At 42.1% G+C, this 16,102-nt stretch overlaps 1 protein-coding gene across 5 annotated transcripts in view; it reads left to right on the top strand.

Moving 5' to 3' along the window:
* Positions 1 to 6,208: 6,208 nt before the first annotated feature.
* KLHL2 (kelch like family member 2) overlaps positions 6,209 to 16,102 on the top strand; it is a 128,105-nt gene continuing 118,211 nt past the window's right edge. For 3 of the 5 annotated variants that reach the window (XR_014264168.1, XM_082463643.1, XM_082463644.1), the window contains exon 1: positions 6,210 to 6,468. Coding sequence is in view for 3 of the 5 variants with exons in the window: in XM_082463643.1 (XP_082319769.1) it covers positions 6,443 to 6,468 (26 nt within the window). In the remaining 2 variants the exon portion in view is untranslated. Of the gene's footprint in view, positions 6,469 to 16,102 lie in introns of all 5 variants that reach the window. The other 2 variants (XR_014264167.1, XM_082463641.1) reach the window with 2 other exon arrangements.

The following is a 16,102-nucleotide window of genomic DNA, read 5'->3' as shown; positions in this document are numbered from 1 at the left end:
TCCAGGGAGCATTGATTTTATGCTTCCAAAAGTAAAAAGAAATGAAAACTAACATATAGATGTAGTTTATAGCTGTTAAAATGAACATTGCATGAACTTGAGTTAAAACGTATGTTTCTGGAGGTTAACTTTTTGGTTGGTGTACACAATAAATCATGCCAGTTTGTTCATCCAACAGTATTGCTGTGGGCATAATATTTGCAGTACCTTCTAGGCCCTGAGGGTATGGCAGTGACTAATCAGACAAAATCCATGCTTTCATAGAGCTTACATTCCAAGGTAGAAGATAGACAATAAATGAAAAAATAAGTAGAACACATAGTTTGTCAAGTTGTGATAAGAGCTTTGGGGAAACATAAATCAGGAAAGAGTTTAGGGAGTGCTGGGGGTGCAGAGGTAGCTGCAAACTGAAATAGGGCTGCCAGTATTTCCCCTATCTGGCATAGAAAAAGGTTGATATAATACCTAAGTATAATACAATACAATTAAGATTGGCTTGAATCAGTTTGCCTCAGAAAATATGACCAGGAATATTTTTCTCATGATTTACTTTTAGTTGGCTTTTAACAAGGACTTCAAAATGGCAGCTTAGGTTCATTTTTAGTTCAATGAAGAATAGTTCTCATACATATGCAGCCTGGATTCAATCCTTTTCTTCGTTTGGATTATTACCAAGATCTTAACAAGAAAAACGAAATATGGATGCCTCAAGAATTGACTAACCACTTATATCCTGCATTAAACGTGCTCCTCTGCATCCAGAAGCTGATTTTTAGTACCAGATTAGGAATGAGAAAGGATTTCTTGGCAAAGTATCTTTACTTGCAAAAATAATTCCAAGACTTGGGCTGAGCTCAAATTTTAGGATTTATGTGGAAACTCAAGACTTATCTTTTCACATTACCATGTGATCAATTTGAACAAATAATACAAACTCCTAGAGGTTTGGTCTCAAAAGGTCTAGACTTTAAGAAGAATATTTTTCATCTTTCTCAGCCTGGTCCTTTATTAAAACATTCCTTTGACAGTGTTATACAGAAATACCTCTATTAATGAAAAAGACACATTTCAACCTCACACAGTTGTCAAAAATGTTGTGACTGAAATAATATAGAAGGCATTGGAATGTACTTTAGGAGGAAGGAGAATAGGAGATAGGGTATGAAGATATTATTTGGCTAAAATAGTAGCATGAAATAATACCAGTATTACCCATTGTATTATAGTGTAATCCACTAATCATTCTAACTGATATTAGATAATTTCTAAGTTTGATTAGGGATGAAGAGAGGACAGTGGAGTCCTGCGGATGGTGAGGGTCAGAGGTGATAGATATATCAACACCATAAAGAAAAAGTGAACACTGGGGGAAAGGAGAATGGCAAAAAAACCCTTATTTCACAATTTAGCTTAGGGTCCATGCTATTAACAGTCATCGGTGATGAACAAACAGACACTGTGGGTAGAAATGTGTGTGTGCGTAACCTGAGATGAATGACACCAAGCTCATAATGCTTTGCATAATTTATCAAGAACTGTTACTTGCTTTTTCTTCTCCTGGCATTGCTGACTGTGTAGATAGATGTTTAGTCCTAGATAATTCTATAATGAGGTATTACATCACCAGACTACATAAATAGATACAGTATAACTATATACAAGTAAAAATAGATTAAGTAAATTTCCTTTTGTTAAAAAAGCACAGAGAAACTGCTTACCTGATATACGTTAGTGTGAAGTCTATTTGGGGATACTGCCAACAGATTTCCAATTGAACTTTGCACCAAACAATTTGCTTTCATCTTTCCAGGAATCTCCGATACAGGAAAATGGGCAGCTGTGTTGTGCTGGATGTAAGGTTTGTATCTTAAAGGTTACAGAAACAAGGAAGCAACTTTTGTAGAGTAAACTGGACTCATAGAAATGAAGGATTCCTTCAATTAAAGATTTTCTACTGGTCTGAAGCAGAAGACTCACATCACCCCATTTAACACCACACAGCCTGTAATAAGTACCTTCGTGTATTGACAAGTCCGTTTGCTAAATAGCAGTCTCACAAGAATAATTTGAAATGCTTCATAATATATTACATACACTAAGCTGCTTCCAAATCAAAAGAATAAAAGCAAAAACCCTGATTTAAAGTTAGAAAAGCAACTCAAGTAATGCATTTTAGACTAACTCTTTAGGATAGAAACTAAGGCTTTTTAGAAGGTCTCCACCTTCTTTAATATGATTTTTTTTTTTTTCTTCTTTGCCACGCAGCTTGAGGGATCTTAGTTCCCTGACCAGGGATTGAAGCTGGTCCTAATCACTGGACACCCAGGGAATTCCCTAATATCCCATTTTGAATGAGTGATGCTTTTCATCCTTGCTACCTTTACACTGGATGGAATCACAAAACAGACTCTTACCATTTTATATATTCTTTGGTGAAATTGTCTTTTCTTTACAGGAGCAATTCTCAGGTCCCAGATTCTTGCCATGTGATATGTTTGTGCTTGCCATGTCATGTCATTAGTTCTACTGCACCATCTGATTTTGACTCAATCTAAGTAATTTTTGCTACCAGCTACTGTCACAGACTTGTTCCTCTGCATGGTTGCATCTTCTTCACCAGTGATATATTCCAGCTACTTACCTTAGCTTTAGGTTATGGTTACTAATACAGCCAAGGAATTGTTCTATTTCAACAGTATAACAAATGAATGGACTTCTGTAATATCTCATCCCTCTTTGGGGGAGTGAAGAGCTCATCTAAAGAAGAATTGGTAGGTGGTCGGAGCTAATAACCTGAACAGGGAGAGGTCAAACACCTCAGCATGGCTAGTTAGTTCTTAGGCCAATGGAAATGGAGACAGGAAGTCCTTGGTGGCCTTGGGTAGCTTTTCCTAATCTTTTAATTCAGAATATGGTGAAACTGACATACGAAGGAAGACATATTAAAAGTTTTTTCCCCACAGATGGATTTGTGTTCATCCTATCAAGGTTTTTTGTTTATTTTTCTTGTGTTTGGTGAGACAGGGTTAACTGTTGAGGCTATATCTGGCCAAGGGCCAGTTTTGTGAAGTTACTTGGCCCACACAAAGATGAAAATGGAAACTCTGGCCTCATAAATTGCTACTGCTCTTAAGCAGGTCTGCCTATGTCTGAAAGCTAAAGGTCCCATCACTGTCTTTTCAGAAAACAACAAAGGTTCAGTGTAAATTAACATTTTCAAATTGCTTAAAGATTCACAGATGAGATGTTGAGCTGTGGACCTAGTTCTTCCTCTTCTCTGCATGGAGTGGGGTCAGGGCAGAGAACTGAATTAGGAACACGAATGTCTTCAAATCTACCTGGTGGCCACCACACTAGGATACCAGAGCTTGTGGGGCTGATATTTAACTCCTAGCAAGGTTGAGGGTAAAAAAGTACCCTTTCCCAGGCCTACAAATTTAGGGATGTGTGTGAAAAAGAAAAAGTTTGAGTAGACATTTAGCATGCTAGCTGAACTGGATCCCTTAAGAAGCAGAGAATTGTACCAGACAAAACTAATCCAGGGGAGGATGTGAAAGGGGCTATGGTTTGGAGTTGTGTGCCTATTTGTCAGACTGACATAGCCTCACTTTTCAGTATTCACTTGCACCTATAACACTATTTGGGGTGGGAAGACACAAAAGCATTAGAAGAATTTTATGTTTTTGTTTTGTTTTGTCCTGAAAGATCTCCTGAAATGGCTGATCTAACAGTCCTGCTCACTCTGCTTGCATGCAGAAGAAGGAGGTCAGGCCAAACGATTGATCAAACCTAAGTTAGTGTGTATCTCTTGGGTTTAGCACTTAACCTCAATTCCTAGCTGAGTCAAGTATAACTGATGGTCATGGAAATATGCAGAAATAACGAAAGCAATGAACATTTATTAAGTGTTTCCCTTATACACTTAGTGCTATATGCTTTACTTTTTTTATTTTTTATTTTTTAAATTTTATTTATTTTTGGCTGCATTGGGTCTTTGTTGCTGCCCGTGGGCTTTTTCTAGTTGAGGCGAGCGAGGGGCAGGGGGGGACTACTCTTCGTTGTGGTGCACAGGCTTCTCATTGTGGTGGCTTCTCTTGCTGTGGAGCATGAGCTCTAGGGCGTGTGGGCTTCAGTAGTTGTGGCGTGTGGGCTCAGTAGTTGTGGCGCATGGCTTTAGCTGCTCTGTGGCATGTGGGATCTTCCTAGACCAGGGATCGAACCCATGTCCCCCTGCATCGGCAGGCAGATTCTTAACCACTGCACCACCAGGGAAGTCCGCTACATGTTTTAAATAGATTATTTAATTCTTACAATGACCTTATACAGTAGGAAGTTTTATTATGGATCTGAACAAAATCACCACTAACACTTGAGAAATAACTCAATCATGTATGCGCTCCTCATGGTGGGTCAATAATGCCAGGAGGCTATGGAAGGGTGAGTTCATGCTAAGGCTTACTAGATACAGCCTTTTCCTGGATCACGTCAGTAGGCTACCAAGACATTTCTCCTACTTCACTACTGCTCCCTTTTCTGTCTCCTTTGCTGAATCCTCCTTATCTTATTGTTTTAGTGTTGGAGTGCCCCAGGGCTCACTTTTTGGTCTCTTCTTTACTCTAGTTACATTATCTAGTTGATCTCAACCAGTCCTTAAATACCACCTGTATGCTGCCCACCCACACATTTATGTCCACCCCAGATACCTAACTGTCTACACCTATCTTCACATGGATGTTTAACAGACACCTCAGACGTAACCATGTCTAAATCAGAACTGACAAATACGCTCCTTGCCCCACCAAATCTGTTTCTTCTCTATTTCCTCAATCTCAGTAAATGTCAACTCCACTCTCCCAAGAGCCCAGACCAAAACCCTTGAGATCATCTTTCACTCTAGTCTTTCTCTTATATCTAATCTATCAGCAACTCTCGTCTGCTGTATCTTCTCTCCATCACTCTGATCATCGCAGCCAGGTAACTCCTTGTTTGCTTTCTTGCTTCCCTACATCTATGGCTCATATAGCAACATAAAAATCAGTTTTTATTATGAACCTTTTAAAACATACACATAAATACACATAAATGACTACCCCCATGCACTCATCACTCAGCATCAAAAATTAACATTTTGCCCATCTTCTTTCTTCTATTCCCTACCCTCCCTTTTTTTGAGGAGGATTTTAAAACAAATCCCAGCAAAGTCATCCTTTTAATGATCAGATCACGTTGCTCACAACTTTTCATTGTTCCTCTTCTCAGTAAAAGCCAAAACCTTTTTGATGGCCTACCATGCCTGTGTGATCTGTCACTATTCCCCTGACACCAATTCCTCCAACTGTCTCCTGTCCTGACTCTGCTTCAGTTACCGCAGAGGTTCTTAAACCTTAGCGGGCACCAGGACCCTCTGGAGGGCTTGTCACAGCACAGGCTGCTGGGCCTCTGCCCCAGAACTTCTGATTGAGATCTGAAGTGGGCCTCGAGAATTTGCATTTCTAACAAGTTCCCAGATGCTACCGCAGCCCAGCGGCATACTTGGGGAACCATCAGCCACGCTGTACTCTTCCCGCTCTTCGATGGCCAGGAGTCTCTGCACTGCTCTTCCCTCTGCCCTGAGAACTCTGATTTACTCAAGATTCGCTTTCTTCCATCGCTTTTAAATGACATGTTTTGAGAGGCCTTCCTTGACTACCATTTAGCATCCTGTCTCCTCGCCTTGATTATTTGGTATTTTCACGGCAGGCATCGTCGTTTTTGTTTCCCTTGTCACGTCCAGATGGACAGGTGCGCAGACACGGAGACCTGGTTTTGCTCTGCATCCCATCCCAGCGCCGAGACCTCGCCCAGCAGGTGCAACAAGCGGATCACAGCCTGAGCAGGGAGGCTCCAGTTCCTGCTTGGGACCCTCGACAGGCGAGTCATTTCTTCTTGCCTCAGTTTCACTATCCGTAGAGGAAGGATCGGCTACGCCCACCCCTCCCGCCTCCCTGGGTGCAGGCTGGGAAAGGACAGAGCGAGCGCGCCTGTGGAGAGGGACAGTCAGGGAACGCGGAGCGGAGAGACGCCGTGCTTTCCGGTGAGACCGCACCCTTACGTCTCCAGCTCCAGCGTCTGGGCCGGTGGCCACACCCCGTACTTCGCGGTTGCAGGAAGGGGCGGTGCGGGGCGGGGTCTCGAGGGTCCGTCACACCCGGAAGTGCCCGCCTGCAGCCCCGCCTGCAGCCCCGCCCCCAGGAGCGCCGGCAGGCTGAGCGAGCCCGCCGAGCGGGGCTGGCGGAGCTGGGCAACCTCGGGGGCGGGTGCGGGTGCGGCACGGGTGCGGGGCGGCGGGCGGGCGCCCGGGCGGATGGGACGCGGCGCGGCGGGCGGGCGGGGCAGGCGTCCGCAGCTGGAATGGTGCTGGCGGCGGCGGGCGCCCGCGAGCTGAAGCCTGAGAGGAGCCGCCATGGAGACGCCGCCGCGGCCTCCCGCGTGAGTGAGCTGACGGGCGGCGGGCGGGGCCGCTGCGGCCGGGCAGGGCTGGCGGCGGGCCGGGCGGCGGGCGGAACGCAGCCTGGCTGGCGGGCGGGGCGTCACCGCGCGGTGTGTGGGGAGGGTCCTCCGCCGGTGAGCGGGAGTCTCGGGAGGGCCGAGCATCCGCGGGATGGAGACACAGGATGCGCGCGAGGCCGTCGGAAAAGGAAGCTGCAAAGTACAGACGCCGGTGCCGAGAGGAATTCCACTCAGCTTGCTTGCTTCTCCGAATTCCTAGCAAAATTCTGTCTGAGGAGCTTGCACATCACTCGGAACGAGCCGAGCCGCGGCTGTACAGGGCATGTGACCTCTTTTACCTGGCACTGCAGAAAATCGTATCCAGAAATCACAGCATCTTCTGTTTCTTTGGCACCCTGGGCGAATTAGTTAGTGTACGACCTGTCAGGCACAGGTGTCTTTTTCCTTGGTACCCAAGTACAGTGAAGACCACCTGCGACAAAATTGCTTCCAGAAATAAGCTGAACAATTATGTGGGAGACATTGAAAATATTGCATTATTCAATACAAGTTTTTTTTTTTTTTTTTTAGCATTTTGTTAAAAGTGGACTATAAATCCCCAGGAATTTTGAACATTTCAATTTTGATTTGCTTTCCTTAGTTTAACCTTTATGAAGTAACAAGAGCCCTTTGAATCTGACTTTTCAAACCGCCAGAAAAATCTCATTCTAAGAACCGTGTACCTTTTCATGACAGCTCATTCTTGGAGCTTTATTGTTTTTCACTTAGATTTGGCCAGCTTCACTCCAGGGCAGTTGTATCACACCAGCCTCTTGTGGCTATTTGGCAGAATACCAGCCAAAATATAAATATTTGGCTTGGGCTGAAAATTTTTTTGATGTTGAGTCTTTTTAGGAGCGCTAATAGGATTCTGGCACTTTTTTAAAGTGCCTTACAGAAATTTTAGCTTGAGTGGAACAGGTCATGGAAATCTAAGGAGTACCTACGACTCTTGAATTGACCCTCCTGGGCTGGTAGGAATAAGAGCTCAGTTGCTTGGTGATGGCTGTCGCTTTGAAGACTTTGTCATCTGGTCATGTTCTTCAACAGGTTTGGGAAGGCTCCTGAACCTCTAGGAAACATGATGGTGGATTGTTAGCATCATGTGTGAGCACAGCATCAGCACATGAGTTCTGCCCAGGCTCAGAGGCACGCAAGGCAGGAAATGCTACTTGTCTATAGACGACACATAGTATGGAGGATATCCCACCTAGGATGATATTTGTCGTAAACCCGCCCCCTTTATATCAGTTCCCTGCAGTCCCTGTTTTGCTTCTGGAGCAGAGGGCACTAAAGGAAAGAAAAGGGGGACCTTAGAATGCAGGTGAAGAAAAGGGTGTGGAAAAGTAGGCTCTGGAGGGAGGGAGGAGAGAGATTAAAAATCATTTAAATAGAGATAATTAAAATGAAATAAATGTGTGCATGCAAATATTGATAAACTGAATCTAAGACATCAACTAATCAGAATTTTGGTGTTCAGCACAGTTCTTTGCTATTGAGACTTCATCAGTAGTGCTGGAACAATGAGAGGTTGAGATGTAATGGAAAGCCTGAATGCCAACAGGGATGAAAGAATAGTTAAAGAAAACCAAAACCCAAAAAACTCTGTTCAGCCATGGGTGGCTGAAGTTGGTGAGACTTTTGTTTCTGTTCATTTAATGGTAAATACAAATAGGTTTTGTTTTCATTTGGTCTATCTAGGAGTAGCCCTAATTCCAGAACTATAGTGTTTGTTTTACCTTTCTGTGCATCAGAATAGTTTTTCTTCCCACCCCTTGGCCTATTTGCCTCTACTCCCAATAATTTTGTTTTTTCCTTCCACACTGAATCATGGGTGCTGGATTTGAGAAATGGCAGTTCTTGGGGAAGGAGCTTTGTCAGGCCTCGCTGTGCTAAAGCTTAGCTAGGTCAGAGACCCCTGCAAGTTATTGGGCGGGCTCAGCTTTTCATAAGGTTAGATTTTTAGCTTGAGCTTAAAGGCAAAGAAAGTTGTTTGAGGTGGACTTAAAGTGCCTTGGATGATGTGGTTGGAAGCAGGGACTCAGATCCTCTTTGCATAAATGTCTGTTTATTAATTCATTCCTTCTGCAAATGTTTGCATGCTGGTCTCTCCCTGGCACTGAGTGTGATACTTTTGCTTGCCCTTCTCTTTTAACAGCCAGTTTTGCATCATTTTCAAATCCCACCTTGCTCCCTTTCAGCCTGTTAGACATTGTCTTGGAGGGATGGAGGTGACTACGTCCAGGCTCCCTAGTTCCTTCCGATGGGCTTGTTGAGATTAGGTTTTTTAAATTTCTTCTGCTCTTTCTACTCCTTGCCTTCACGTTCTTCTCATCCTTTTTGATTCTCATGTTGATTGTCATGGACTTTATATCTCTATTATTTTTTGCATCCTTGAGTGTATGTGGCTTGTAGATTCTCCTGCATTTTTGGGTCTGGGTGATATTAAGACCATGGGACATTTATTTGCTTGATTGAACCTGAAAAGTGTTCAACTAAAATTATATGTAGGTTAGCAAAGGAGTTGTCTCAGGCAGTAAACTGAGATGTGTGAAAGGAATTGTAAACTGATCAGCCCTGACCTCAGGAATGTTTTATACATTCTAGCTTTTATAGTTATTTTTGTAAAGGATTTTCATAGTTACTAAGTTGAAGGAAGACTGTGAGTATAGGACAGGGTGCATCCCTTTGACCTCACTGAAAAGTTTTCTTGGCCTTCATTTTCCTACTGGCCCTCTTTCACAAGTTGGCTTTCTCCCTGCAGGCCTTGCTTTTTTGCTTTTCCAAACATGCCTCAGATATACAGCCATGTCTTTTTTCAGTGGATTCCACATCACTGGAAGCTCTTGAGCGTTAGAGATGTGCAGCATAGGCAGACAAACATCTTGTTGACTGTGTTCTAAGGGATTTAGGCAGCAGAAAATTAGTTGGATTAGAGCAGAGATTCTCATGTTTTTGGATTTCACTGACTGTAAAATTTAAAAAAAACTGAAGTCCAACATAGAATTGCTAAGTTTTTTGTTTTGCCAAGTTAAAAAAAAAAAAAAGATAAAATTATCAACTATCATCATCTTTTTGTAAAAGAAAGGACATTTTAGTGCCCCTCCCCAAATACAGCGAAGTACATAATCTCAGGCCAAAGGATAGTTCTTAAATTGAATACATTTAGTTTTATGAAAACTTACTACATTGTCCTCATTTTGTCACAGATCAATAAAAAGTTCACTGAAACCTGATGTTTGCAATCCACTGGACCAGATGACCTTTAATGTTCATTCTAATTCTAAGATTTAATTACTATGAATTTGGAACCTTGGCATGGGTTATCCCAGTAGTCATTTGTTTGCCTTTTATAACCCTTTGGAATGTATTGTTTTTTGTTTAGTCCTAAGTGTAAATTGGGCATCTCTCAGATCATAGGTGAATCTCCTTAACGATAGACAAAGACGTTTAAAATATTCAGGAACGATAATGGCCCACAAGGTGATGTTGAAAGAAGACGTGTGCATCAACATGTGCTGAAGTGTCATATATAAGGAAAATTTTGAGGTGCATTTGGGAACTTGAGAAGTGGATTCTGAAAATAGGTAGCATTTATGTAGTAGTCTCTGATTCTGGGAAATCACTCCTCCCCCTCCCACCAAATAGTCCTAAACCTCTTGTTTCTAATTTACATTTTCTTATGCACATAGTAGGCATCAATAAATATTAGTAAGTGTGCTTTTGTGAAGGTGATTGTACATCTACTCAGCTGTGGTTGCTACGGAACTGCACAAAGAGTGTTTATGAAAGCAAGTGAAATTCTTTCTTAAGATCAGGCGGAAAGTTCTTTCAAGGTGATACAGAGAATGGAAATTGCCTTTCAGATGCTCTTCTATAGAATTCTACCAAATTCCAGATGTATTTACTGTTTATAATGAGGGAGTTCAGGTTTTTTATTCATATTTATTGGGTGCCTTCGGTGACCAGGCTTTGGGAATATCTCAGAAACCAAAACAAAGTCCTTTTCCTAATGGTTGAAACTGACAGTAAACAAATACATGATACAGTTACTGTAGTGGGTGGGTCTGTGTACTTTGTGTTGTGTGCTTTTCTGTCTCGAATTTCAGGCTATGGGCATTTGCTAAAGTATTTTTTGACCAGTTCTTTTCACTAATCCTGCCTTGAAAAACAGGCCCTTGCTTGCCATGACACTACTTTTTCTTGGTTTCCTGCTCTAGTTTTTAGGTTGTTAAAGGTGATTTACTTTATTTATTTTATTACTTTATCTCATTTAATCTTGTCAACAACCTACCTTATTAAGTGTAGGTCTCTTATTATTATTAGTTTTCAGAGGTTAAGTTACATTTCCAAGCTTATCAAGTAGAGGAGAAACTGGGACTCTAATCTCTCTCTGTTGATCGCTTTTTTGGCTTACATGGCTTCTGTTCGTTGGCAGTAGCTGTTTCTCCCAGATGCAGGCCTTGGCCAGTTCTTCTTTTCAGTCGACTATTAATCACTAAGTTGTGGCTCCATCTGTATCTTAAGCCTGGGCTCTAGATCTGTGCCTCAGTTTTGAATTTTGAGCTTCTTACGGAACACCTACCCTTAGCGCATACATCAGATTCAACATGTCTAAAACTGAGTTTTCATAATCTTTGTTCTCAAACTGACTTCCCTTTATAGCATCTCCACTTACTCAGTGGAATAATCATTCTTCTGGTCCTGGATACACAAAGCCTTGGAATGGTCTTTGATTTCTCTTTCTTTCATCATCCTCCACATTTTATCAGCTCCCAGGAACTGTACAGTGTTGGTTTCAAGTGTCCATTCTGATTGCTGATACTCTGATGATACTCAAGGTTTCATCCCTTGATACCTGGATTATTTCTCCTGTTGAACTCTTAGGTATTCTCTCATCACCTTTCAGTCCACCTATTGTTTTGACACCACCGCCCCCCCCCCCCAACATCGAGTCAAGTCAAACACTTAACAAAACCAGATATCAGCCAGGAAGTCTCAGCCCTCCATCATTTTGGCCTTATCTTATATGTTCAAAATCATTATGTGCCTTAACCTCCCAAGGTAAACTATACCTTATCACAAGCCGGGAGTCTCCAGCCTTTTCCTATCCTGTCCTCAGTTAAAACAACTTAGAATCCCTCCAAGGCCCAGTTGGAGCCCCATCCCCTTCACAAAGTCTTCCTTGTATACATCAACTCATTCTAGCTCCTCTTTGCAATTCCTATACTATTTATAATTGGTAGCGCATAATCTTGCACTTGTGTACGGACTTCTTGCCATTCCCTGGTGGCTTCCGAAGTGCCTCCTCACTTGGCTGGTAACTGGAGAAGGTTTCTGTGTTCAGCATCCTAATCGCTCACCCTGCTTAGTATAGGGCAGCAGTGGGCTAGGCAGTGCTTACCTACTTGATTTATTAACAGTGGTGGTGGTCTGGAGTATTGCCAATAACTTTTAATTTAGTGTTGCAATTAAAAATGAAGAAGGCCAAGAAAATCCATAAAAATGTATCTCCATGTTCAGTTTAGCTCCTAACCCCAACATTTTTCTTCTTAACTCTGTGTTTACATTCACATAGTGTTTAGTGCTTATACAGCTCCTGAGGCAAGTAGGTGAGGTGTCACTATCTTTGACTTTCATATTACATTTACTATTAGACAGATCTGTGGAATAACAAAAACCTTATTTTATAAGTACACAGTCTGAAGCCCAGAGAGGCTAAGGGACTAATCCAAGGTCACTTGGTTAGTATCTGCAGGCTAGGACTGCAGTTCATGTCTTCCGGCTGATTTTGCTCCTCTTCCAGTGCCTTTTCATTAAATGCTGGAAAATGTAGCCCAGTCAACTGAATATGCCAAGTCATAGTGCTGCCCCCTTACCAGCCAAGTGATGGTAATAGGAAAAGTGGCAAAAGAAAGGTCAGAAATGAGAGTGATAAAAGACATGGAAATGTTTGAAATGGATCATCAACCTTCTCCTCCCTATTTTAGCACCTCACAGATATCCCACTCTGACAATGCTGTGTTAGTTGTTTATAACATATGCTTTAAAATAAGACTGATCTTGCATAAGACATGCTTTTACCATAGTCGCTTTCCTGGTAGTAGTCACTCTCAGGGACAAAAAGTGCCAGGTTGTCCTCTGTTTGTCACGTAGGTGAGAGGGAGCGGGGTTGAACTGAAGCAGAGCATTTTACAGCTCTGTTGTTCTAGGATCAGAAAGCTTCCTCACCTCTGCACCTCAGAGTCCCAGCTACCTCCTCCTGCAGGTGTTTCTCTCGAAGGCCACGTCCTGGTCCTGGGGGAGGACAGGGCGAAGGCCCCCCCTGCATCCTCCGGAAAGTTCAGCATTCCGCTTTAAGTGCTAAGCTGTTTTAGTAAAATTGGGCATGGCCAGCTTTTCTAGACTTTTCCTTTCCAGCTCTGGGAAATTGGAAACATAACTTTTAGCAATACATGTACTATACTAATATATTCAGTGGCATTGTTATGATGTAGTCTGTATGGTGTTCTGTGACTGGATAGGAGGTTTTTTCTCACAAGATGCTTCATATTCAGTTCTAAGGGTCTGTGTACTGAAGGTCTAATTCAAGTTCTTACATGTCTGTAGGGCAGACATTAACATTATTTGGTAATATGACCATATGTTCATTGATAACAGTTAGTCTGCTGGGTCTGTACCTAATAAAAGTGTAAATTCCAAGCACTTGAAAAAAATTTGCAGAGCAGATCTTTTTGCATGTAGCTAATTGCAAAAACTGAAAGCACAACTCTGCCACAAACCAAAAATGTTTCCAGTGGAGAAAGCCTCCCACTTTTACAACCTCTAAGTAATACGGTGGTTATTTGGGTGAGGTGAAGGATGTGAGTGTATTTTGTTAGGAAACTGTAGAGTGGCATAACAAGTATTAAAGTATGAGTTATGGTTGAATCTCTACTTCTTATATCCTGGACTTGTTATTGGAGCAATGTTCTTATGGTAATCAGCTTCCAAATGCAAGTTTAGCTCGGAAGACAGCAGAGAAAATAGAAGAGATATAAAGTAATGGAGAACTTCATAGCAGTATAGCATGGATGGTGACTTTGAAAACATCAGCTGCTGACGTGAACTTGGCAGAAATTTATAAATAATGGTGGGTGATTCATTGCAAGCAGGGGAGTCTTGCAGCTTTTGAGGTGAACAGGCAAAGGGGAGAGTAGAGATGGTGGCCACCCAGGGGCTGAGTATTTGTCCTGAATGTGAAAATGTCTGGTCCCCTGTTAAATTTTTCAACTGCATCATTCACATGACTTACAGCATTATTTCCACCAGAAAACCTTGAAAACATAAACAACCTTTATTTCCTAAAGTGTTCGTTCTCGATCTGAGATGATTGTCCTGTGGTGGGAGGTAAGTGGGTGTTTGGGCATATTACATCACCCTCTTTTTAAAAAAATCATACATAGCTGTCTTTCCCCCCTACTCCTGGAGATGCTGTCATTCTGGTATGCCTAGACCTGTAAAAAGGGCTTGCCTGAATCTTCACATGAAGAGGGATGGTTATGGGTAGTTTAGAAAAATTGCTTGGGTCATGTGGTCCTTCTGTCCCCTCCATCGGAAATCACTATTCCAGAACAAATAATATGCATCTAAAGAAAATGTATGTTATTTCTAAGATGTTCTCAGAATTTTTGTAGGAGGTTTAAACCTTTGGTTGGTTATGGAATCTTGACTGTTGGAAGGAGACAGCCCTTATGAGAGTCTTTGCCTCCTCTCTTGAGAATTCAGTTATTGGCAGTAGTGTGTTCTTAGGCAGAGTTAGAAAGTTACCCGGTCTGAGAAGCCAACCTTGCCTACAGCTGGGAATTTGTAGAAGAGTCAGTCGTGGAAGGAAGGCTTTCGGATTATCTATTAGCAGTGTTCTGGGATCCAAACCCTTGAACCCTCAATTACTGTAGAATGTGTGTTGTAACAACAGGCTGTTGGGTAGTTTTAACACTGGTTATGGGATGTAGAGTTGGGGGAAAGACTTAACAAGTGAAAGAACCTTGAAAAAGTATCTCCTCCAGATAGTTTAAAGTAGACGGCTCTCATATTGAGGAGCTTTTCTGGAAAAGACTAGCCCTTCGCTTCACAAGGGAAGCAGGGAGGTGTAACTGTACTTATGGTGTAACTTAAAAGGTAAACCTTTCCCTCCCACTTGGTTGCTTTCTAGTGGATGTTCATCTTCCACATCTGTAATTTTAGACATGATGTATCATTTTCTGTTACTCAGTTCTGCTTCTGAACGAGAGACCATCTGACACAAAACCATATAGGAATTAGAAAATTGTGGAAAGGACTTCAGTGTTGAAAATGTAGACCTGTGGCAGGGTGCTGCATTTGTAAGGGGCTTTCAGTACAGAGAACACTTAAAAGAATGCAGTGTTATTTCTTATTTATTCCTTTAAGCCTTCGAATGGAATCTTTTCTTTGCAGAGTTTCTGGAGTATTAGAGAAGTGGGAGCTAAAAATATTTAGATTTAAGAAAGAAAGCAGCAGTATAAACATTGGTTGTTGTATGGTATATGTCTTAAAGTTAATTCTTTAATGCAGGAAGTTTTAATTCCCAATTTCTTAAGCAAATATAAACTCTTGACTCTTAATGATATTCTTTGTAGGGCAGAGTTGCTTTTGTTTCCATTCTGAGCATTGAAAGGCCTTCTATGATAGTTTTGCCAGTCCTCGATATTATATTTTCCCTCTGTTGTAAACTTAAGTAATTAAATTTGAAGCAGATATAAATATCATTAACTTGCTACATATGTGGATATTCGGTGTTACGTGGTCAGAAAGTTTGTGTAGGTTGCATATATCTACATAATTTCCCCTTTTCCTACTGTTTTCTTAATGAAAAGGTGGTGGAAATGGCATTATGAGAATTCGTCTTATACTAAAAAGTGTGTCCCCACTTCCCTCTGCCAGATCTGCATGTTCTTTCTTTCTTGGCTTCTAGCTCTTTTTCTTAGGCCGGGTGTAACTCATCCCTCAGTGCGTGTGCGCGTGCGCACGCGGCCACAAGGAGTAGAGTGCACCATCCCATTCTCCCACTCCGGCCGTGGACTCACCCACTGGCAGCAGCAATGGCACTAATTCGTTTGTAAGGTCCCCTTAGAAACTCAGTTGGTGGGGTAGCAGCTCTGATGTCCACTTCTAGTGGGTGAGCCCTCAAAGGATCAGGTATCCCTCAATAAGTGTTGATTCTGGGGGAGGGGGAACGAGCAAGGATAACTTCTGTGGTTAATGCTGGGTTATCTTAATGTTCAAGTACCCGAGTTTCATGGCTTCATGTACCACATTTCTGTCTCCAGCTAGATTTTTTTCTCTCAAACTCTGGACTCCTGTAATCATCTGCCAATTTGAGAACATCTTCACTTGGAAGTCTGATATCTTAAAACCAACATGTGTAAAAACTGAGCCCTTGATCTTCCAACTTCCAGACTGGTTCTGTCTGCAGCCTCCTCCATTCAATTAATGGAAAGTCAATGCTTCTAGCTGCTCAGGCCAAAAAACTTGGAGTTACTCGGACTTCACTGACATGGCACTGTCAGTGCCA

The sequence above is a fragment of the Balaenoptera physalus genome (assembly GCF_965194825.1).
Source record: "Balaenoptera physalus genome assembly, chromosome: 5".
Lineage (NCBI taxonomy): Eukaryota > Metazoa > Chordata > Mammalia > Artiodactyla > Balaenopteridae > Balaenoptera > Balaenoptera physalus.
Note: the sequence above shows the minus strand (reverse complement) of the source record. Positions and strands in the feature narration are given on the sequence as shown.